We start from the raw sequence: 24,286 nt of genomic DNA, 5'->3' as shown, positions 1-24,286 counted from the left end.
CTGTTAAGGCTGGCTGGGGCAGCAGCATCAGAGCGTTACATAATATAAATGACTTTATATATTCAGCAAATACCCAAGAGCTACGTATGTTTAAGTGACAAAGCCGTCTGTACTAATTATGCCTTTAACATGGGAGATATCTCTTTTTGTAGTGGGAATTAAATTAATCCATACTTTAAAGCTGAACTCATTTCTGAAGCTATTTGGACGTTTTATTTCAATTGTGCCAATTCACAAAGAAAGTAACTTCACGGCACTTTAAAGATAAATTCCAGTTCAATAAACATGTAGGAAAGCAGGCTAACAAACTGTTAGCTTCAGAGTCAAACGGCTCACGACAATTTGAACCCACAAGCGATGTACAGAGTGCATGCGAAGTGATTAATGCTTATTTTAACAACCTGTTTCATAGAAATGACAACCAGGCAGGTTAGCTTCTTTTAACTCGCAGGTGTCACTCTGTTGCTGTAATTTTCCATATGCATCTTCTATAAATCTGCTAAGATTAGTCTTTCCTGTTGCCCCACTTAAGTTTCCATCCATAAATGCATGTCATTATGTTGAATACAAGGGGATGTAGTCCATATCAGATGGATTCAGACAGCTGACACTCTTATGATAATGCTCATCACTATCATACTCCTGACAGTGGTGGAAAGAGCCACTGTATGCGCTCAATATTTGCCAGTCTAGTGCGTTTGGACAGTGTACTGAGTGAGGTATAAAGTCCCCATAGAGCCCATTTACTCAGGCAACTTTTCATGTTGCATTAACTATTCATATTGACCTTACAAGCACGCTGTGTAAAAAAGACTGAGGCTGGATGGGCTGGTTGTTAATTTTGCAGGACTTTTTACTGTCAATTTTGCTTAAGTGCTGTAAAGTAATGCTCCTGTGTTGCACCTAAGTTGGTTTATATATCCCCCATTACTTATGAAGGCTGTTTAATAGTGCTTTCTTTTTAATTGGTCTGAAAAACAGATTATACATCAAACTAGAAACCAATGCTACTTTGTGAGTCTGTATGTTTATGTGACTGCATCATGCACTTAAGAATTGTGCTGTGCTAAAAGTGTTGAATGTGCTTATTTAGTGCTTATTTAGAAATGAAGCAGTTCTATTGCTAAATTAATGGGAAATGGTGCATGTCGGAAACAGCCTTTATTAAAGCCAAACCCTGAACACCGACATGTCACATCAGAAAACTCAACTAAAACTTCAAATTTCTACACACATACATACATGTTTCATTAAATGAGAAAAGGGATTTGATTTCCAGGCTAATTTTACGTTACATACCTGCTAGTTTTGTGCTGTAAGAGGATATTGACAGCAGTAGCTTTAACATAATCCTTTGAGGACAATTTAGGAACTAAAAACGAGGATAAAAATGTTTTTTAAAAAGTTATAATTCAGTGCTGTATTTCCATATCAAAAGCAACAATTCCCACATCAATTTTCATGATTTTTTAGATTCAGATTCAGAGCTACATCAAAGTCAGGTTGTAACTATATATTGTGTAAGAGTGGAAAACAAATTCAGGCACGCACAATTTTAATTGACTGGCTGTTCAACCCCAGGAGAGGGAAACAGGCTGTGGAAATGTAAATACCGTACACATGCTTTTATGCTATGTATATATATATATACACACACACATACACCTTAACCTTGAGGTGTAAAGAGGGAAATGCATGTGTGTCTGTTAATGTAAAGGAGAATGTGTGAAAGCTAGTGTGCACACATGCAGATACTTTCACAATTTTCAACCTCATAAAAACACATTTCTCCAAAGATTAACACAATTCTATTCAGTGTGTGTGTGTCCTTTTTTTGTGCACTTTCTGTGTTTGTTTTAAGTGTAAGATTGCAGATCTTATTAGGTTTGAAGCGCTGCATCAACTCTAGAGAGGCCGACACTGTTTCCATGGCTACACATCCTTCCTCCATCCCACCACCTGTGGAGTCAGACATAAAGGGATTTATGTGGCGAAAGGATGAAAAAGCAGACGAGGAGAGAGCGGACAATGAGAGTTAAAGAGAAAAGGAGAGAATGGGGAAAAAGAAGAGGAATTGTTGAAATGAGATATAGGATAGAGGGATGACATGGAGGAAATGTGCACGCAGGGAAACGAAGAGGATGTGAGAAGATGGAGAGAAGAAGAAAACGTGGAGTGGAAGCAGCTGCTTAACACAGACCTGCGCATTTCAGCTTCATGTCAATGTTAATGAGCAGCATTGAGTAAAGATAGAGAATCCACATGTTCTATTCATTAGAGTTAGTGTGAGAACAGGAAAAAAGATGAGGAAAGGATGTGCGGCTGTCTTGAAGTTCAGGTGTTTAAATCTGCAATAATGTAGCAAGAGTTAAAGAGGGTCTCATTCACTGCTTAATCCCAATCACTCAGCTTCCTCGTTCTTGTTTGTGGTTGGCTGAGTTGAACTGTTTTTCTTAAATATTAGTTTAAGAAAAATGGTTCTGTCCTGTGTGTATTATGTCCAAACTCTGCAATGCCACTCGGGGTTATCATAATTACCAGGAACACATGGAACAACACTGACTGTTTCTGTCATTTTGGGGGTCTTGGTCCTCTTTCTGTCATTACTGTCATGAATATTGGCTGTTTGGACATTACAACATTTGTCTTTCCACATAGGATGAATAACAATAAATATATGTAATATTTGAATAAATAGTTTAACTTGTGGCACACAGGATATTGTAATTAGATAGTAGACATTTAGCAGTTTATGTGGGAAGATTTCACCATCGACTACTGTGAAAGAGAACACCCATGTTGTTTCTATTCTACATGAGTCTGAAAGCTTGTGTTTGTTTGCCATTCACTGTCCCCCCCGCCCCCCAGTCTGGGTCACCAAAATGGCTGGAGGACCCTATCTGTCACAACCAATCAGATTACTCTTTACAATCTGTCATGGCCAATCAGAGCTCCCACGGGTCTGTGGGTGGTTTAGTAGCGACCATCTCTAAAATGATCTGGGTTTTAAACAAAAGGCGAGGCCTGGGGGGCGGCGACACGCCAGCACTGTCTAACTGCCCTTGGCCTTTAGGCGCCATCACCGCCATAGTCAGTCTGACATGCACACACACACAGACACACACGCACGCACACAAGGAGATGAGCCAAATTCTTCTCATTACAACCATCCACACCCTCCACCAGAGGAGCTGGAAGCCATCCTGATTACCAGTGGGTTACGTTGGCAGCGAGACAACACACACACATAAACAAACAAATTCACTGTCAGACCGTGTGAGGAATCTTCTTATGTAATACCGTTCAATAGTCTTATCTAATGTTGGAGGGCAACACAGAGTCTTTTATTCTGGCAGTTTCGTCTAATTTGGGTCTCAATTAGTCTGTCACAGACACAGACTGAGTCTGAAACCCTGAATCTGGGGATCCCGACTTGACCCGACCCTGCTCCTGACAGCACAGGTCTCTGCCAGGTCTCTGGCTCTAATTGGGTTGAGGACACCAGTCATTGTTGGTAGAGCTATTGACTTGTGTTTTTGAAATTGTAATTTCTTGTTCACAGCCTTCCAAAAATCTCCTTACAGCCATGTATTCTGTGAAAAAAAAGTAGGATTTATGAGGATGAAGAATTGCAAACTTGCCATCTGCAAAGGTTTTATTCTTAAATAAAAGCGGAGGCTCGGACTTCATTTCTCACTTTGTGCATTTACGGTATTTTTGCTTTCTCTTTAGGGATTTCTCATTTGCATTAAAAGACCAATTTAGTAGCTGTTTGAGAGATTTTAATCATGTGAAAACATATTAAATTAAGATATGAAGATGTTAAAGCTCTTCGAGAAAGAAGTTGAACTGATGAGATTGACGTGGCACTGACATATTCTGGAAATATTAATGGCTGTTCTCTTTGCTGTTGCTTCTATGTTTCGCTAATGCAAGACATCAGAGAGTTGGGCTAGGCTTTATATAATCAATACCTTGTTTAACAAAATCTACACCTGGATTAGCCTAGTCCCAGTTCCTCCAACTCCAAAGTATTTAGTAGGCTACAAAGTACGCTTGGGGAAATTACTCTGAGAGTGTCACACCAATCAACAAAAGCATTCTAAATTTCACTCTCTTATGTAAAAATAGAGCTGAGACCAGCAGTTATCTTATTATTAATCAGTAGCAGTCTGTGACCCTGAGACCCTCACCCTCTGACCCTTGTTCCCTCGTTGAGACAAAAATGGAAAATCCTCTTGATCATATAGTGCACCATCACACAAGCTGTACAAGAATGGCAACCATGGAGCAGAAATACAAAATATATAACAGCTGAGCACATAAAACTAACTCCATTACATCCGAGTTCACACAGTATGAGAGCGCAAACACAAGCCAAGCACCAGTGAGTGATCACATACAAGTAAATAGCTTACATAACTGTATTTAACATTTAACAACTGTTATTATGTAGATTTAAGGTAAAAGTGCAGAATAAAGTGCAGCACAGTGGAAGCAGCAATCAGAATAAAAACAGTTTGCACAAAGGCCCATGAAAGTTTTAATTTTTTACCATTTATTGATAATGGTCTTGGATAAACTTTTGAAATCAGAAAACCCACATCTCCAAATGGCATATAATCCCAACCGTAAAGCTTTTGCACTTTAGTTGATCCTGTTATCCAGGAAAACTGTCCATGTCCGGTTGAGTCGAAATCACTTATAAATGTCTGTAGTTTCTGTACTTCATTGAGCTTGGTGTAGGTCTTCTTTTAGCATTAAACTATCATTTTGCCATAAAAGTTAATCTAGAGAACTACACGGCTAACAAAGTGGTCACAATTATCTCTTGACTGTCTGCTGTTGTCATTAGCAACTGGCTACTCTTCTGTTCTTCTGAGCTGTTTTCCAGTCCCAACGTACACTGGAAAGTCCTCAGGAAGCTGGTTAATTATGGACCAACAGCTGGCAGAAGTTGTCAAACATTTTGTATTGACACCGCCCACCCATTTAAAGAAAATAGTCAATTTATTTATGTTGATTTAACAGGTCCACCAATCACAGAGTTAAACACATTCCATTGTTTCCCTGGCAACACAGAGCTGGATAAATTCTGATAGGCTGTCAAATTGGATTCTTTCAATTAAGCCCTTGCATTCAAACACAAACTGGACTGACAAATTCAAGGGTTTATTTCTTCTGAAACATTTGGTTTAGTTAAGATAAAGAATTTACAAGATGAACTATTAATTTTTAGACCTAGACAAATATACAGTTTACTATCATATGTGACAAAGAAAAGCATTAAATCATCACGCTTGAGAGGCTGAAAAGTTAATAAGATCGATTTGTTTTTAAATGAACAGGAAGCCAATGCTTGCTACAATGAATAGCAAGTCCAAATGGAATCTGATGTCTTATATTAGCTAGGGGTATTTCTAAGATTAATTTTGTATCAAATCAACTGAATGTGTTCACTGAAGCTTCAACATTATGCTATGGTGCTCCTACTGATACCGACACCTTTGCTGGTGTTGTTATTTATCAGTGAATCAAAGTATGGATTCAGCATCTTCTCCATATTCACTCATATCTTCTCATATCTCATTCATCTTACTTCTTTTGTTGTGATTTTGCTTCATATTTACTGTAAAAGTCATCAAAAAAATGTACATTCTCTGTGAGGTTATTCTTTGTTTTTATGTATAGCATTCGAATCATATATAGCATAGCATTGGCTTAGAAATGACTGTCATATTCATAATTATTTACATTTCGTGTTTACTTTGACTTATGACACAGTTTATTACCTTTGCTTGACAAACAAATATTACTTCCCTGTGTGTAGGCCTTTCAGTAACTACAGTACATCAACACAACTGGAAAGTTAACCTGCTTTGTACGGCAGAAGCCGCCACACTGCTCCAAAATCAGCTGTCCATCAAAAGGTTGCTCTTCGTTAATCCAATTAGCCAAACGAGGCATTGAAAGGAAGACAGCTCCACTTAATTGGAGATCAGTCCAGCGATGCGCTCCATGGATTTTGGCACACTGACACCACCTGGGTCTCAAAAAACGACTGCCTGAACACCGATAGTCTGTGCATGAGAGTGTGTGGAAACAAGTTTGAGTCTGTTGTCAGGACAGAGTTACATACATGCATTAAAATGATTCTTCTGTACTCAGCCTGAATGGGTATGTCTGGTCAAAGTTACAGCGAGTGGTTGGGTTTAAAGTGGTTTTAAAGCAACCTAAATTTGTATTAGGAACTAAAACTCCACACATTTTCATCCTCCTCATATTCTAATTAACGCACACAATATCCAAACATATACACTCACATTAAAAATGTTAAAAAGAGAAAACTTAAGCTATTTGATGCAAATGTAAATGCAGTCGATGAAATCCATCGATGACATCGATGTCCATCATTTATCAGTAAGAAAAGTGATTTAAAGAAGAAACACTTGTGAAGCTCAAGCTTCAGAAAAAAAAAAAGCTGCTCTGGCCAAGTGGGAGCAAATAAGTGGATCTGCTCACATGTTGAGTGGTTGTCTGTGGATCAGTGTGCTGCACTTACTGTGGTTCAGTAACCTTTCATAAAATGACCCTGAGAAAGATAATTGATGCCAAGAGCTGAACAGAGTTCCCACTTACTTGGACCAAAGTGTCAAACTTGTGCATAACGAGAGCCTACCATACAGTAATGCAGCATCTTGTGTTAGAATCCAACCAGTAAACTTCGACTTCAATCCAGCCGAGGCCAAAAATTTGACATTTGATGAAAATTGTGCAAAAGCCACAACTTCCTTTACGATATAATAAATTAAGACACATGATACTTGAGAGTATGAACATAAGTCTTAAAATGTACTTTGGAGATATTTGGATACTGATTTATTTAATTCTGGCTCCAAAATATCGTCCAAGGATAACAGGAGGGTAAAATACATTTCATAGAAATTAAATCCACGATATTTTATAGCCTATTTGGAAGTTTTTTACACAGGTGATTGGAAGTTTTGTCCCTGCTAATAATATCTGTCATGAAGAAGACAATTCAAGAAGGATGAGTCTGTCGTATTGTGATGTTTAAAGAATCATATAAGAGGTATAAATTGGCAAAACTGTTAATTAATCTGCTGATTCAAATAGTCTCATTCAAAGTGATTGACGGTCCCAGGTAGCAAAGAATGTTTGTTCCAAATTTGGCACCATATTTACTGTTTCTCATGATCCACATTTGACCTTGTAAGATGGCCCTAGATTTACTTACCACAACCCAAGTCAGGACCTTTGGGCTATACTCAGACCTCACAACACTTGCTAGTGATGGGACCGAGTCATGCGTGCTAAAATTAGTCCCAAATGTGTCTGTCAATAAGGGTAGTTTGCTCATTTTTACCAGGAAATAATTTCCTTTGTAGCTCAAACCAGAAAGAGAGACCAATCGTTTTGATAAGGTTGTGATGTTAAAGTGCTTCAAACGGTTTCATCCAGTTCAGTATGAAATTATTCACGTAGAGGCGCAGTAACTCAGCAACCACTGTGTTGTCACAGATACATAACATCATCATAACATCAACCGCTGTTTCTCCTTTAAATCATTGAAACCATCAGCATCATATCCTGGTTTTAGAGACCTGAATTTGACCTCAGTCCAGTACTGTGAAAACTGATACTGGAGCTTCATTATTCAAATGATAAAGATAGTACTGTAACATAGGACTATCACCATAATCTGATCTCCATGATTGTCATGGCCAAAAGCATTCATGACAATATTGTAAGTTGAAGACCTCCAAAAATTTTTTTTTTCCAGTTGAATTACACTCAAACTCAAATCCTTTTATATCACATGTGTATTATCAACAATGCATCATTATTTTCTTCTTTTAATGCCACAATTATTGTAGATATTTGAATATCACGACACCCCGACTGTAGCATACTGCAGATGTTTGCATTATCTATGAAGCCCAAACCAGCTCAAGGAAACTTCAACAACCTCTCCTAAGAATTACCTCTTAAATCAGAATCATGCCGTAATATAACTAGGCTGAAGGAGTGTGATTTTTCAACTGTCAAGTGTAGAGGGTGGATACAAGGTCTCAAGCGTGTGATTCCTCCTGGGCTGCTGACAGATTGGCACAGCGAAAGTAAAAATCTGAAAGTCTTTCCGAGGCTCTTCTTCTCTCTGCTTTTGTCAGCCTTTCTTTTTTTCCATGGCTCACATTGCATCTCCACCCCTTTTTCTTTCTGTTTTTATTCTTTTTTCGCCTTTTTTCTGTCCCCGATCACCACCTCTCCTCATTACCTTCTGTCACCCCCCCCCACGTGTGTTGCAACCGATCATTTTTCCAGCCTCCACTGTTTGTATTCATCAGGCTAGTCGGAGCTACAGCTGCAGGAGGAGGAGGAGGAAGGGTAGTTGATCATGTTAAAGACTGGGTGTTGAGTGTATTGCAATCAGATGTGTGTCTGTCAAACGCGACTCTTTAAGTGAGCATCACGGAAAAGATGGAAGCATTTTTTGTCTTAAGTCTTAATTCAGTTGATTTATGTGTTTATGTGGTGAGTGAAATGCTTTTGTGTTGTTGATTTAAAGCTTGCATTTTTTTTGTGTGCGTGCAAAATGTGAAAGACATAGAGTATGGTTTTGGCATATTATCCCATTGCTGTTCAGTTGATTGGTTAAACAGCAGTGGATCGTGGATCTGCTGGAAGGATTAGCCCCAGGACAACCTGAAAAAGACACAGCTCGCTGCTGCTGTGCCAGAAACCAAAATAAACTCAAAGCTTCCACCTGTCAAATGCTTCGTGGCTTAAGAGACAGCCTCACACCTGATGACAATTAGAGGAAGAAAAAGTTATACACATGCCAGGTTTATTTGGTTTTCTCCTGCAGACACAAGATAACTTTATGATCCTGTTTTTTGTGTGTGTGGAACACAATGAGCAGTAAGTGTGACCATAAACACCTAAACAAAGAATTCATTTAATTCTCACTAATACTGTCTGTCACACAGAACTACTTCGCACATTCCCCATGTTAAGTAACTTGGGGAACTTTCAAATAAATTTCCTTTAAGGAATTGCTATATAAAAATGTAGGAAATCAAAAGTATTTGATTCTAAATTGATTGTAGGTGTGGTGGGCTCGGTTGTTTTTCTGGTTTGTCTCTATTTTGGCCCTCTGATGGACGTGCACCCGTGTCTGCCCAATGGCAGCTGGGGTCGGCTCCAACCATAAACTGGATTAAGGAGTCCACACTTCTCAGACCAGCACAGCTAAAAGAAAGATATCACATGACTGAGCTGTAGTTATCCCCATTTTTTATGTTTAGTTAAGATGCTTTAAACATGATTTAATGGCTTGGTTGTAATTACTGACTTCTAACCTTTGAATGAATTAGGAAGTACTAACAAATTAGCTTAAGCATTCTTCTAATTAATGATCTCGTTTGTCCGTTTACGTGGTTTCTCTTTGAAAATGATGATGAATTATTCTCTCAATTCTCTGAAGATGGAGGCAAGCAGAATAATCTCTTTTCAAATACCAGTTTGTGAACATGTGATGCCAGAAATGAGCCATTTCACTTATTTACGTACTTAATTTTGCATTAGATTGAGAATACTGTGAAACCCTGCATATATTTTACATAGTATATTAGTAAAAGATATGCAGGTTTCTTTTTCTTTTTCTCAATTTGTCTGCAAATCAGACTTCACATGATGGTCATCAAACTTCGGTAAATGATCAACTATGTAAATAGAGACTGAGAGTTGAGGAGACATTTAAAGATTAAACTCCAGGAGGCTCGTGATCTGAGCTTAAGAGCAGTCTGTAAATATCCTCAGATATCCTCGCATATGCCATTAAGAGGAGGCTATCAAGAAAAGCTCTTTACAGGACCAAGAGTGCATTTACGATTCACTGCAGGGGATCGTGGTGGGAATTGAACCCCCATTATCTGACATGACAGTTTGCTTGTCTGAAACAGGAGTCATAAATGTTTTGCAGACAGTGGATGATGATTTATCTTTTTATTAATCATCATCAGGGGATGTGTAAATCACAAAATTATGAGCAGATTTACAATTTCAAAAAGTAAATAATCATAATGTTTTTTCTCACGGAAATAAAACTGGCACCAAACTCTTCACATTCATTAGCTTAGTTAGGCCTTATTTAGCAATTCATTTTGCACTAAATGCCCTGAACGTCTCTGTTTGGGGTCATTACTCTCATAGGATTTGTCACTGTGCCAACCCGACAAAAGGAGAGGAGCTTATCATTAACCTTTTTAACAATGTTTTTTTTCCTAAACCAAACCCAGTGGTGTTCCCGACTAAACAAACAGCAAACTGAAACAACAACCAATATGTTTAAAAAAAAAAAGCATAACAACAACAACATGAGATGTAGGAAGATCTCATTTCCTATGTGAAACTCCTGTGTTTTGTTTCCCAACCACCTCTCTAACCTCTGGTTATGTACTTTGTTGGTCTTCTCACCCTCCAAGGTGCTGATGTAGATCATTACCCTGCCCAACGAATGCTGTATAATACTTGATAAACTTCTGGTCATTGGTGCTATTTATTCATCCAAATTATTTTGGTGTATATTGTCAAGTTTTTGGAATATTACTTGTTGAGATGTCTTCCTTCTCTTGAAAACAATGGAACTTTTTGTCACTAAATATTTGGGCGTTTAGCATTGCTGGTTGCTAAAAAAAATCCTTTCATGTATCCTTAATTTTCACAGACCATATTATTGTGCATAAGGAGGCAAATATACAAGGGTCAGTATATGATGACTTCTTGGTCACTTCCCGACATTTCTGCATACTATTATCACGTTTAGGTACAATTCAGAGCTTAATCTGGTTAGACAATGTGAGAATGTGGTTTAATATACCGATGAAAACATTAGTACTGAGTTTCACAAGACTTGGAGCATAGAGTTGACCTGGGGAAGCAACTTAAGTTCCCAGGAGGTGCTGCCACAACGACACTCTGGCCAGATATGGTGCACATCTCAGAGGCCTCAAAGCAGATCATCATCTTAGAGCTCACTGTTCCATTGAGGAGGCCAATGAGAGAAAGACGGCAAATTACTCAGAGCAGGTGGAAGACTGCCGAAGCAATGGTGTGAGCCCATAAGGTCAGCTGCTGTAGAGCCTTTAACATATTAGGCATCACAGGGGCCAGCGGGCTAAGAGCCATCAGGCTAGTTGGCTGTGAAGAAAAAAGGAGAGCCGTGGGTGGGGAAAGTGCTACTTGGATTCAAGCTTGGGCTTGATTAACCCTGGCTGGGTCGCCTGGCTGAGGGTGATCGATCGTTGTAAGACCGGAAACACCCGAGGACCCCAGGAAACATCACTGACTCTGTGTCCAGGTGCACCACCAGATGGTGTATGTGAAGAGCAAGTTTGTTTGAGCCTCACTTCTCCTGCTGATTATCAGGAGTTGGGTGACTAGAAGGAGTTATTATATGATGGATTTATATAGCTTGAAAATGGTTGTTAGCTGATAACTGTTTGAAGTTTGGACACCGAGGGTCTAAAGGCAGTTGTCACTCCATGAAATTCGTTAAAGGATAACATCCAATATTCAGCATCCATGTGTGTACTGAGGTTGTCTGTTGTCCTTCTTTAGACTTCTGATGAGGAGTTCATAGTCTTGGTTTCCATCGGTTCACTCAAGGTAAATGTGTTCTGCCATGCGCTGATGCACACTTACACTCGAGAATAAATAAAAGACAATTGTAAAAAGGGAGATACACCGGCATCTGGGCATATATTATAATCATTCCTGATGTCATTGTTGGGTTTCCATTGAGAAAGACGGTTATCAGTCTCTTTTAAGCCATTTTTGCATATTTAGGTTATAGCTTTCTTACAACAGTCGAGACATTGTTTTGTCTGGGTCTCCTTAAGACCATCACCCCCCCCCCGCAGTGCACCCCCAAATCCATCCCCTCTACAGCCCCGTAAATCCCTAATCCAAGCTACTCGCCATTCAGATACATTAGTGAATTATTCTTTTAATCCAAAGTGAGGGAGTGATCCTAAAGCAGCTTTTTGCACACTCAATGAGCCACCATCAGATGACGTAATCGACCAGAGGATGAGTATACAGCCAATTGCGTCTTCTTTTAACTTTTCACCCATCAGACTTATTTAGTGCCCTCTGTACATCCTGTAGTGCTAAAGAGCTTAGCATGTGAAATTGCTCTGTGGCAGTGGACCACTGGTATAGAGTAGTGAGGAGATGTTTTTGGAAGGACTAAAGTGAATCACAGTATTTGGGTTTAAAGTCAAACAACAGCAGCTGCTGCATTTTCTCATGTTATTCTTAGCCAATATTATCTGTATTCAATCTAACATGTTTGTACTTTAAATCGCACCCTGTGATCTGATGGTTTATCTAATTTAGTTTAGCTCATAACATTAAATAAACATTCAGTTTGGAGGGCATACAGGAGCGGATCATGCATAAAGATGGTGGTGTTTTGACCGCCTTGCCACCAACCAGTTAAATTTTTATCCCTACATATTATAAAATAAGATAATCTTATTTTATAATAGAATATTAGCATAATTCATATAGAGGTTCTGGCATCCTGGTAGTTTAAGGATCATCCCTTTTTTTATTACAGTTGGCTGCACATAGCTATATTTTTTGCATTTTGAGGCTTTGTACATGTTTTATTCTCTCATATCAGAAGTTTTCAGGGGTAGTGAGTGATAAAAACGTGTTGTGAAAGAGGCCGGCCCATGCAGGTGTTATATAAAAACAGGAAGTTAGTTGAAGTTTAACCCTAACCTTTCTCATTTGTCCAGTTTATTTAGATGATAAGAGAGCAGTTGTTGGATCTTTGAGAGATGAATGTTGTCCCATTCTTGTCTGATACAGTATTGTAGCTGCTCAATAGTCCTGTGTCTTCTTTGTCCCATTATGTGTTTTCATGATGTGCCAAATGTTTTTAGTTGGTGAAAGGTCTGGACTGCAGGCAGGCAGTTCTATTGGCACTGATTTTTAACTGAGCATTGATAACAAGCTGGGTGATCGCTCCCCCTTAAAGTCTGGAGGATGTGTTGTCCATGATTTCTGAAAGGACTGTCACATTTTGATTTGTCTGACCACGAAACACTTTGCCTCAGTGCCCAGAAGCCCAGTGAGGACAGCTGTGTTTCTGGACCATGTCACATATTTTCGACTGTGCTTATTGTGCACACAGATGTCTCTGGATTTTCCAAATCTTTTAATGATAATATGTACCGTGGAAGATGTAATATATAAACGCTTTTTAAGCCAATGTCAATTATATGTTGAAGAGCAAAAATCTGAAATTGTTCTACAATTTGAGACAAATATTTTTGCAAATATCTCAGCCTCTGCCCATCTTTACTTCTCAGAGACTCAGCCTCTCTATGGTCTCTTTTTTATGCCCAATCATTACTCTCCTGTAGTCATTAACCTAATTAGTAATAACATGGACCTGTAACTGTTTGTTTTTAGTACAACTGACATTTCCAGCCTTTTATTGGCCATCCTGACGTTTTTTCTGACCTGTTGCTGCCATCAAATTCAAGATGAGTTCACGATTTTCATCAAATAGTAAAATTTCTCATCTTTAACATTTAATACGTTTTCTATTGCGAATAAGCTACCGTTTTATGACATTTACTGATCATTCCATTTCATTTCTATTTACATTTTACACAGCAGTACTATTTGTACATTTTCTGGTATTGTTTCAGTTTCCCAATAACTGTTCAAACCATCTGTTCTTCAGCTGTCAACAAAGCTGATCAATGCCAACAATCTCCTTTTTCAGGAGAGGAACCAATTTCATCTAATTTTCTCCTGCTGCCTTGCTGCTATGTTTATCTACTTTCTTTTCCTTTTGAAAGGAAGAAATGTTTGTGTATCTTTTGTCTGTGTATTTGTTGTCAATCAGACATCGGCGACACTTTTCATGTAACTGTGCTAAGGATGCAAATTTGAAAGAATTTGCTTAATATAATAATACAAACAGCATTAGAATACAGCGGCAGTTTTTTCCTATGCAAATATATATATATATATATATATATATATATATAAATCCTCCAAACTAAATAACCTGAAATTCTTTTTTTTCACAGTGAACTTGAGTCCTATTGGTTTGATAGGAAATTATATTTGTGCTTGATATATAATCGTTACTTGATAGTTATTTTTATATTTTTACATCCAGCACAGCTATGTACATAACCAGTCCACAATATCTACTGTGTTAGTATTTGTTCCAACCACTAAAATGTTGCTGTTACATATCTTCATTTTTGTTTAAATTGTTCTGAAAGCTTAAATCTAAAGTCCTGCTGCTTGTTAGCAGCATTCTCTGCTCCTGGCCTATGCATTTGTTAGCTAAATAATGTAGGTTATTATTTCCAGTAAAAGTCAGGGACCATTTGCAGTCATCACATCTTTACCTCCATCTGATTAGTTAAACAACAGTTAAAGTTAAAGTCTTCCCCTACTGGAACAACCACATACTGTAGTAAATCTACAATACATTTTCTTACAGTGGCGTGGGATGGTTTAGGAAACTTTTACCTCTGAAAATATTTAAAACAAACTGTTTCTGTTTATTTGCAGGAAATGTTGCTGGGACCAATGCCACTGAGCCGGACACCGCAGTCAATATCACCTCCCCACTTATCGAGGAGGAAGGCCCAGTCAAGGTAAATGAAGGCATCACCATGGGAACTGGAATCAGCATCACTGCCACTTCTAACCCAATCAGCACCGTGACCCCGAGGGCGGGGCGTATCCCTCGTGCTGGAGAGGAGGACGATCAGAGCAGTGGCATGTTTGGAGAAGCGGTATTTCCTACGGTGGAGGAAGTGAGCGTAGCAGCACCGCCACAGCTAAGCCTTGATTCAGCCGAGACAGAGCATCTGTTGCCCAGCAACCCACGCCAACAGGAAGTCGTGGAGGGAGAGGAGGAGGGGGATGAAGAAGAGATGCGTCTGCCAGATCCCGACCCACCTCGGATCCATGCTAAGGACACATCTGTGTTTGACCTCGACCACCTTTTCACCACAACTGCTGCCCCACCATCGACCCCTACTAACCCCTCTAGCCCCGACGTCCTCCACGTGGACTTCTTTGACCCCTCCTCTCGTGGGCGTAACCTTGACTTAGCCCCTCCCTCTCCTTCATCTCTAGCCCATGAGCTGCAAGGCGGGGACGCCACTTCCTGGGCAATGCCGGAAAATTACGACTACCTTACACCCTACGAGGATGGCATTTCTCCCACTGCTGATGAGTACACCTACAGCACCACGACCGATGCCTATGAGAGCGATGATGACCTACGAGACGCTGCCGGGCCTCCTGCGCGCTCCAAGCCCCAGGTCCCAGGGTCAGACGCCGTCATCCCTGGGAAGTCTTATCCTGGTGTTGGAGCTCCGGTACCAAATGTCCCTGCTGCGGCACCTCCAGCTGTGTCACCAAACGGATGCCCCGTGGGCTTTCAAGTGGTGAATGGAAGCTGTCGCTCAGCCTGTGACATGCAGCCCACCTACTGCCTCAATGGAGGACAGTGTTACCAACTGGATGGCGACGGAATTTTCTGCAGGTAAGCTACAGCATAAATTGGTTCACTAACAGTAGTATACAGTATACTGTGCACTGTAAACACAAAATAAACCACCTCCACTCAGCAGATTTACTTTACAGATCCTTCATATTGTCCCTAAAATTTTCCAGTGATGGCAGGATTGTTTATTGCTGATAAATATATTTCAAATTTATGACAAAAAGGGCCCTTATAACTTCTATGAGTGCATCATAATAATCAACTTTAGGCATTTATTATCAGTAATCAAGGTGACTGTCTAGTATGAACTATGTGCATTGTTGCAGTGGTTCAAAAAGAATCTTTAGCTTGACTGCTAATATTGTGCAAAAAAGAGAAATATAAAGATTCACACAGTCCTTTAATTATTCTAGCACATATGTTTATAGTTCTCAAATTCTAAAAATTAGAAAAAAAACAGGCGTATAACTAGGGAGAGAAAACAAAAGATTCAAAGACTTAATGACTGAAACTTGAAACCTGCTTGTTTTACCAATTACCAAAGTATTTCAGCCACATTAGGCCTCATTAGAAACGCTCATTTAAATGTACGTCAAGGGCAATCTGAAACCTCTGAATACCTCTGCCAAGGCTGACAAATCCCCATACTCCTTATTTCTCAATGTATGGACATAAATAACAACAAATATTTACATTCAAACGCAAACATGTTGATTTAAAGCAGAACCAAAATAGTAAATAAAATCTTGGATTAAAAAAAAAGAACCTGGATTCACATCTGCACAGCAATTTAATTGCATCTAAGTAGCCATGTTTCAGCTTGGGTTGAACATTTTTGTAAATCTGCTATTTTTTGTAAATCCTGCAAACACACAAACCAGTTTTATCAGAAAACATCATTCATTAGGTTGATCAGCCATAAATATAATATGCAGCACATCCAGAATTTAGACTTAAAGGATTTATCTTTTTTTTTATCACAGTGGTGGAAATTCGCTTTTAAACCAAAAGGTAGTCTAAACTGAGAGCATTCACCTGATAATGATTCTGAATGGCGCTCCATGAAACTTGAAAAAGCTCAGCACAAATTGAAACCAGTGCTCTATAATAATGGAGGAAATGCCTCCTGGTCTTTCAGATTTTTTTTCCTGAAATTTGCTTTTCCTTTGTGAGAACTGAAGTCAACCAAACTGCACAGACATATGAATATGATAGTGTGAGTAAACACACACACAAAACCCAAAAACACTCACTCAGATACACAATATGAACTATAAATTGATGTTATTTTCATCCTTGGCACGTCCTTCAACGGTTGTGTGCCATGCTTTTACCATGTGACCTGTCTTCCAGGCATCAACCACAAACTGAACTAATAACTTTCCTCAGTCAAATATGGTCACTGTTGTGATGAAACTAGGTGGAGGTCAAAAGTCAAATGGATTAAGAGCATCATTTATGAAAATATGGTGTAAGCCAAAGAGTAGTTTTAGCTCTGCATGAGTCCCCAGCCATCTAAAAGTCAACAATCAGTGTGTGTCTGCGCAGGATTAGAGCTGCTACAGATGGGGGAAGGGTGGTGTGTGCTTTGACTGATTTCTAATTACTGTGGCCATGATGTTCTTCAAAATATATGTTCAATGGAAAATTAAAGGAACAGGACCAAACTTTCAGGTCTACTGTAACAATGATTGTCTGTCACTGTTCAGATACGATTTCCTTGACTTACAATGTTTATTCATTAGATTTTGCCCTGTCAAAAGTCATTATAGCCCCATCTTGTGCCCAGAGAGTCAGGGTCAGAGAACAGAGCTTTCCTGACAATTAAGACACCAGAGTGTCGTTTCACAATAGTTATTATTTCATCAAAGAATTTTCAAAGCTTCTGTCCAAAGAAAACCAATCTTTGTTGCTTGTGTATTTGGCTGTTGCATGTTTTCTAACATGCTGTCGCTCAGCAAGCTAGTTAGTTAGCTTTGCTGCTAGTGGGATAATACGTTTCAACAGTATTTTCTCAACAGTTTATTATTCAATGATGTATTCTAACCATCAGTTCCCTTTTTTAACTGATAATCTTTCTTTTCATAAGCAGTTTATACTTCAACAGAAGAGATTAAATAAGGTGGATAAGCTTTATTAGAGTCCTGCATTTCAACTGCTTTGTTCCCTCGAAAATCAGCACTGTCAAGACAGACTGCCAAATGTTGTCAACATCAATTCAAGTGTTAGTGTTGGCAGAATTAAAAAAATGTGTGCAGGCCTCTTCCAGACCAGCTACTCCACGAACTGAAGATGAAATTTGATTATATAACCACAGAATGTAGTCAGCTTCAATGCTGCTGTTGATGATGGATTTATTTAACAGTTTGGAGTAGATGACATAACATTTTTTTCATCATGTCATGAGGTGAAAATGATTGAAATAGTTTGAAATATAGATTATAAACATCATGTGGAGGCATCAGTCTTTGAGGGTAAAATTATGTGAGAAACTTTCCACAAGTCATTTTGAGGTCGTATGCAGTGCAAAACTGAGCTCAAGTGGCTGTTAAATGGGAAACTGTAAGAAAACTAGTTACCAACTGAAACGTATTTATAAAAAAACTTACGTTTAAAAACAGTGTTTGTCTGTGTTAGATCTTATGATGGTCGCTTTAGATAAAAGCGTCTGCTAAATGCATAAACATCATCATAAAACAGATGAATCAACCAATCAGTGAAGAGAGACTTCCAATTAGTGAGCAGCTGTGCAGATTAACATGCTGATTTATGCACAGTTGGATAAACTGAAGGAGAAAACAATTCAAATTGCTCACTTCACCTTCCCTATTAATCATTTTCACTCAGACAACATGACCAGACACATCTCAGATTGAACCTAAGAAAATTAAATGTTGTATATCTTGGAAAGCATCCAGAGAGATCCAGATCAACCTTCACAGGGTCAGTGATTTGTATCTTTAGGCAGCCCCATCTCAGAGGACCACAGCATCACATTTCTGCTGTCTGCTCATTGTGGCCTCATAGATCTTATCCCTTGTTGTGGACATGACCCCGATCTTAGCTAACCCACTTTATTCTTTAATTTACTTACTTTTTGAAATGAATAAAATATTGAATATACGTCTTGCACTATATGTCATCTCTACATCTGTCTCTGGCAGTAACAAAAAACATATATTTTGTTGGCATTCTTTATAGTACTTTGGAGTTGGTAATTTCCAAGATTTTTTTTTAAAATGGAACAAAATGTTGCTGGAGAAAACCAGTCAGACCAGACTGAGCTTATTTTGGAAGGGGACAGCTTATCTAAATTATTTTCTTTACAGGAGACTTTTGAACACGCAGAGGCAAATTCCACTCTGCTGTCTCTTTAAAAGGGAAAACTGTGCTGGAGGTGACAATAATACCTAACTACGACTGTAATGACCAAGAAATGTAATGTCTTTGTTAGTCTTTGCTAATGCCATGTTTACCAATTTAATGTGCTTGACTGATTTTACAGTAGTTGTTCCAGCCAATGAAAACCAGCACTGTCACAAATTTGCTATTATTACAAAAAAGTCTAAATCTAACCTGAAACATTTTTGTTTGGTTATTATTTAAAAAGATCTGTCTTGTGCCTCCCAACTGACCAAGCAATTTGTAGCATAATATTTATTTTAATAGTTGATGTTCTTATTAATTTGAAGCAATCAGAATTGAAAAAGGATAATTTCGTAATTGTTTAGGAGGACCTCTCCACCGAAATGGGGATAAACTGCTGATCCAAATCTGATGTTAGAAAAAATTGGTTAACCACCAAATGGCTAATACTAATTACATGTTAAATGTCACTTTGCAGTCTTACTGGAGTGAATGCTAAGCAGATAATTAAGTTCACAAATGGACCCATTTGTGTATTTGTTATATGCCTCCTGCCTGGTGAAGTTTACACAATAGCAGAGATGATCCATTCATCCATCCATTTTCTACACCCGCTTAATCCAATTCAGGGTCGCAGGGAGGGATGGCTCGGTAAAAGTGAAAGGTGCAAAGCAGCTACAAAGCTATGACTGCTTCCTTTGTTTTAGACTCTCAAGCTCTAAGCCCTCAAAACTCAATACAGTCCCAAAGGTTTGTCTTTTTTTATTCAGTTCACTTATATTCACTGGGAATTGGACAAAATATCAAGATAATTCAGCGCAAGCAAATATTAACGAGAAGGCTGATAGCTCAGTTTACTTGTACAGTACAACTGTCATGGCTTACAAAAGTTGATGGAAGATGGTTTTACTTGTAAAGTGCATGGATATTGCATGCTCCCAAATTTCAGGCATTCTCAGAGGACTCTGCACAAACCCATGCCGAGTTGGGCAGATAAGATTTACGTAACACTTACGTGCCCCCGAGTGTGTACACTCGGGGGTATGGAGTAAAATAGCTGTCAAAATGTTCGTGTGCATAAACTAGAAATGCATGCATATGTTTTGATGTTCGTGTGCATAAACTAGAAATGCATGCATAAATGAGTCCAAAAGTTTTGACATCAAGAATTACGAGTTATAAATTACGAATTACGAGTTACGAGTTACGAGTTACGAGTTACGAATTACGAGTTACGAATTACGAGTTCCGCATGCAAGTTTTTTTTTTTGTTTGTTTTAAACTTTATTAGTAATTCAACAAAATAACAGTTTACAAATGTGAGCATTACGCCAAAAAGAAGATAGCCAGGGGGAGCATAGGAATAATAATATTTTTTATTAAAAACAACTATATGGGCCTGTTCCCAACTTGGGAATTTGGACGAACTGTTGTCATAATTCCTAATTTTTTTTATTTTTTATTTTATTTTTATGTTTTTGTTACAAGAGATTCCTTGGCACACATGTCTTTGTGTTCATTAGCTTTCTTGTTGTAAGTGCATCATGAAGGTTATCTTCTTCTTTTTATTATTATTCCAATGCTCCCCCTGGCTATCTTCTTTTTGGCGTTATGCTCACATTTGTAAACTGTTATTTTGTTGAATTACTAATAAAGTTTAAACATCCAAATATATGCATTCATTTCTAGTTTATGCACACGAACATTTTTGACAGCTATTTTACTCCATACAGGGGCACCTTAACAACAAATGGTCCTTTATACTTCGTTTCAGTATGGGTGAATATACTGGCACCTACAATTTTACTGAAAATAAATGATTTAGCTTTAAAATGTCACAGCTTTGAAAGACGATTTGAGCAACCCAAGGAATTCATATTTCAGACACAATGTCAAATAATAGAGAATTTGGCTTATATATACCATCAAAAGATGAGAAGCATTGAAGAATTGAGATTATGCTTTTGTGTTGCATGATTGAAAATTGGTTGACTTGTGTATTCTCACTATTTTAAACAATGAATGATTCAATCTTATTAGAAATCAGAGTGAATTAGAAAATAAGTATTTGGTGTCGTGGATGATTCAACAGGAAGATGAAATGATAATCAGTGTTGCACTAATTAAACACTGTGAGGGAAATTAAGCTATGCTCACAGAGCGATGCTGAAGAACTCTTGCTAAGCGGACAACGTCGTCCAGATATTCAGGGCAGATTTTTTGGCTCCAGTCAGCAGGATAGTAACAGTGATGAACCTCCTGAGAGTGAGTTGGAGAGATGAGAGGCATTTGACTGTTGGGCAAGAGCACAATATGGGTCAATGGAGTGCTGGCACAGATGAGGACCAATATGTTCCTCTGTGTGTGTGTGTGTGTGTGTGTGTGTAGGTATGATTATGCAGATTACACATGTGACTGAGTGTGCATGCACATGTGAAACTGTGAGTTAATATAAGTGTTGGGTGTAGATTTCAGTGTGCATGTTAGTCTGCAGCTGAGCTAAGACAGATTTATCCATGAGGGCAATTCAATTACAGCGGAATGAATGTTTGGACCTCCAGCCCTCTGCAGTAAAACACACGACCCTCCGAAGTGTTGTTTAGTGACCTCAGACCAGCCCGTCATAACTCTTTCAAGCTTACACTTCTCGATGTGACTGATTTTCAGGTTAGTGAAACCTGCTTCACCATCATCTGAAGTCATCCTCTCACCTGCACTAAAGAGAATATTTAAGCAGTACTTGAGCTTCAACTGCAGCAGCATGTCAAACAAATTGAAATGAACTATCATGTTTTATTAAGAATAAACTCTCTTCTCTATGAGGTAGCTAAGGTTTCTCTTAAAAGCCTTTAAAGATTTTTGTATTTCTGCGCTTATATCTCAGTAACTTTTGTGATTTTGAAAGATATTTTTGTTTCTTTGTGTATGATGGTGTCAGGACCGTCTATTTAAGGTTGGCTACAACTGCCTTTCTTTACTCTTTGTCCACCTTGACTTTGAGGATACAGTTGTGTAGTCAAGCTCTTTCTGTTCTTTGGAGGTTCGTTTATTCATGATTCAATTAGTTTAACAAAAACCTAGATACATGCGGATGTCATTATTTACTCACTAGTCCATCTACCTCTGGCATACAACACAAATTCAAATGAACTTTTATCTATTCACACATTGTTACCAACACATTTAAAGCACACCCAGTTTGAAGGATCAAAGTCTGCAGTTTGACACCATTAGCTACGAAGAGCATCCTCTTACATAACAAATAGAAGTTCCTTTCCATGAGGCCTGTTGATTAGTTACGGCGTACTGTGCTTTTTGGGAGGGAGACCGTGAAAAAACAAAAGCCGAGCCCGAACCCTCCTCTGAGAATTCTTTTTATTAATACTCCCCCAGCCTTGTGTAGTTGTGATGATAAATTACAAGATTATGTCTAAACAAATGGACACGTAAGTGTGAAACAAACTGAAAACAAAAGTTGAAAATATTTTCAATAAAACATATTAATTAATTCAAAACCGAACTGTTGGTTCATCATGGGTTCATACTGATTTTCTTTTTCACTGAAGACATAAAGAGATGGTCAAAGCAAGACAAACTTAGTCCTCCGTTTAGAGAGCTTTTTATGTCAGATTTAATTTTGAGAGATTTCTACTTCAAACTTAGACAGTCTGAGCAACCAGCTCCTGCTTTAAGGCATCTGTGGCATCTCCGGCACTGGCTGGCTCCCCTGTTCCTCTGTCCGACGGGATCAGACAACGTCAGTGACATAAATTGTCTCCCTCTCTGGAGCTGCAGGACTGAGGACCATATTCGGAGAAAGAGATGAGAAAACTGAGGGAGGGAAAGACTGTGTGAGGATGTGTGTCAAAGAAAGTACGACACAGAGGATGTTTATGTTCTGTTTGTGATTGAGAAAGGCAGATATGGAAAGAGATGGAAAGCAAGGGAATTAAAAAAGAGACTGAAACTGAGGAAAAAGAGCAAGATAGTATTAGCAGGAAATGAAAGAGAGACAGAGTGAGAAGTGGACAGCAAGAAAAAGAGGAGGTGGTGGAGAAACTGAGTGCGAGAATGAGTCAGAACCTTATAACGCTTGCCAGTATGGAAACGACGCGGGCGAGCCAGGTCGAATTTACTGGTGTGTGCGTGTCTGTGTGTGCGTCTTGCAGCTTGATGTAATTAAAGGAATCTTTGAGCACCAACAGCAGTTTGTATTGAGTTTAGATTTCATACTCCCATCTTGAAAACACTCAAACACACAAACAAAATCTGCACACAGGATTATGGGTGTATTAGAGATCACTTCTAAGTCAGAGAGCAGGGGGCGGTGGAATCAGGCCAGAGGTCAAACACAGGGGAGATTTACTACTGCTGAGAAGGCCAGAACTAAGACACACAGTTTGTGTTGCCAAAAGATTGGTGGATATATTTAATCACTGACTGCACACACAGACATGCACAAATTCGTTTTTGGGCTGTTTTCATCTCGCTGTAGGTTACCTAAATTTTGACTCTTAGGTTCACAGTGAATACACAGACGGGCACACGCATTTTCACAATCAAAAGAAGACACAATCATCAGGTTTTATTGAGCTTTTAATGGATGTGCTCTCATGAAGCACTTCAGAGTTTATCAGCTGTTTCTGTTTTTGTTAACCTCAAGTGCCTCTGAATGCTTATGCTCTTATGCTAAAGTTGTAGTTAGGAAGGACTAATCCCTATTGGATTTATCTAAGAAACAGTGTGGTTATGTTGGTGTTTTTTTTTTTTTCCTTTCCACAAAATACAACCAGATGCTCATAGAATTCATTAGATCCCAAATCTGCTCCACCGAAGGCATCTTTAACTCTCTAAAGTTACAGGTTTTCATGTGAGTTTGTAAAAGCTAACCGTCACATAAGATATGTTCTTGTATTTTTGCTGTTGCATAAGCCAAAATAAAATCTATCAATGGTTGTGTTGATATCGTGAAATCTATATAAAACACAGATGGAGGCCCTTGTTGTTGTAAGTAGGGCCAGTGCGTTAAACTACAGTCCCAGATAGATGTTTGCTTGTTGGCTCAAAAACACTTCTGGCTCCCACAGACTCACTTTGAAGAAGTATCTTTTTCTCTCATGAAACACTATCGTATTCAAGTTTTCTCAAATGGACAGTGTATGTCCTCATATGTATGCCCTTTTGTCCCGTCAGGTATCAAGTAACACTCTCTAGTTCCACCCTTTTGTCTAAATTTGATCACTTCTGACTCCAAGTTGGCAATCGTTTTATGCCAAACTCAAGGCTTCAAAACAGCTGTTCTCAAAAAAACATGTCCTCCTTTCATGTACAGTTAACTCT

At 38.7% G+C, this 24,286-nt stretch overlaps 2 protein-coding genes across 15 annotated transcripts in view; one reads left to right on the top strand and one right to left on the bottom strand.

Moving 5' to 3' along the window:
* The window catches only part of LOC142380376 (fucolectin-like), a 173,546-nt gene that overhangs the window by 59,334 nt on the left and 89,926 nt on the right, over positions 1-24,286 (bottom strand). The gene's annotated exons all lie outside the window — the stretch shown is intronic.
* Positions 1-24,286, top strand: part of cspg5a (chondroitin sulfate proteoglycan 5a) — a 63,735-nt gene that overhangs the window by 7,588 nt on the left and 31,861 nt on the right. For all 14 annotated transcript variants that reach the window (XM_075466172.1, XM_075466170.1, XM_075466167.1 and 11 more), the window contains exon 2: positions 14,635-15,619. In XM_075466172.1, the coding sequence (XP_075322287.1) occupies positions 14,635-15,619 (985 nt within the window). The remainder of the gene's footprint in view (positions 1-14,634; positions 15,620-24,286) is intronic.

Source organism: Odontesthes bonariensis, chromosome 5 (genome assembly GCF_027942865.1).
Source record: "Odontesthes bonariensis isolate fOdoBon6 chromosome 5, fOdoBon6.hap1, whole genome shotgun sequence".
In the NCBI taxonomy this organism is placed as follows: domain Eukaryota; kingdom Metazoa; phylum Chordata; class Actinopteri; order Atheriniformes; family Atherinopsidae; genus Odontesthes; species Odontesthes bonariensis.
This window is presented reverse-complemented; position numbering and strand designations above follow the sequence as displayed.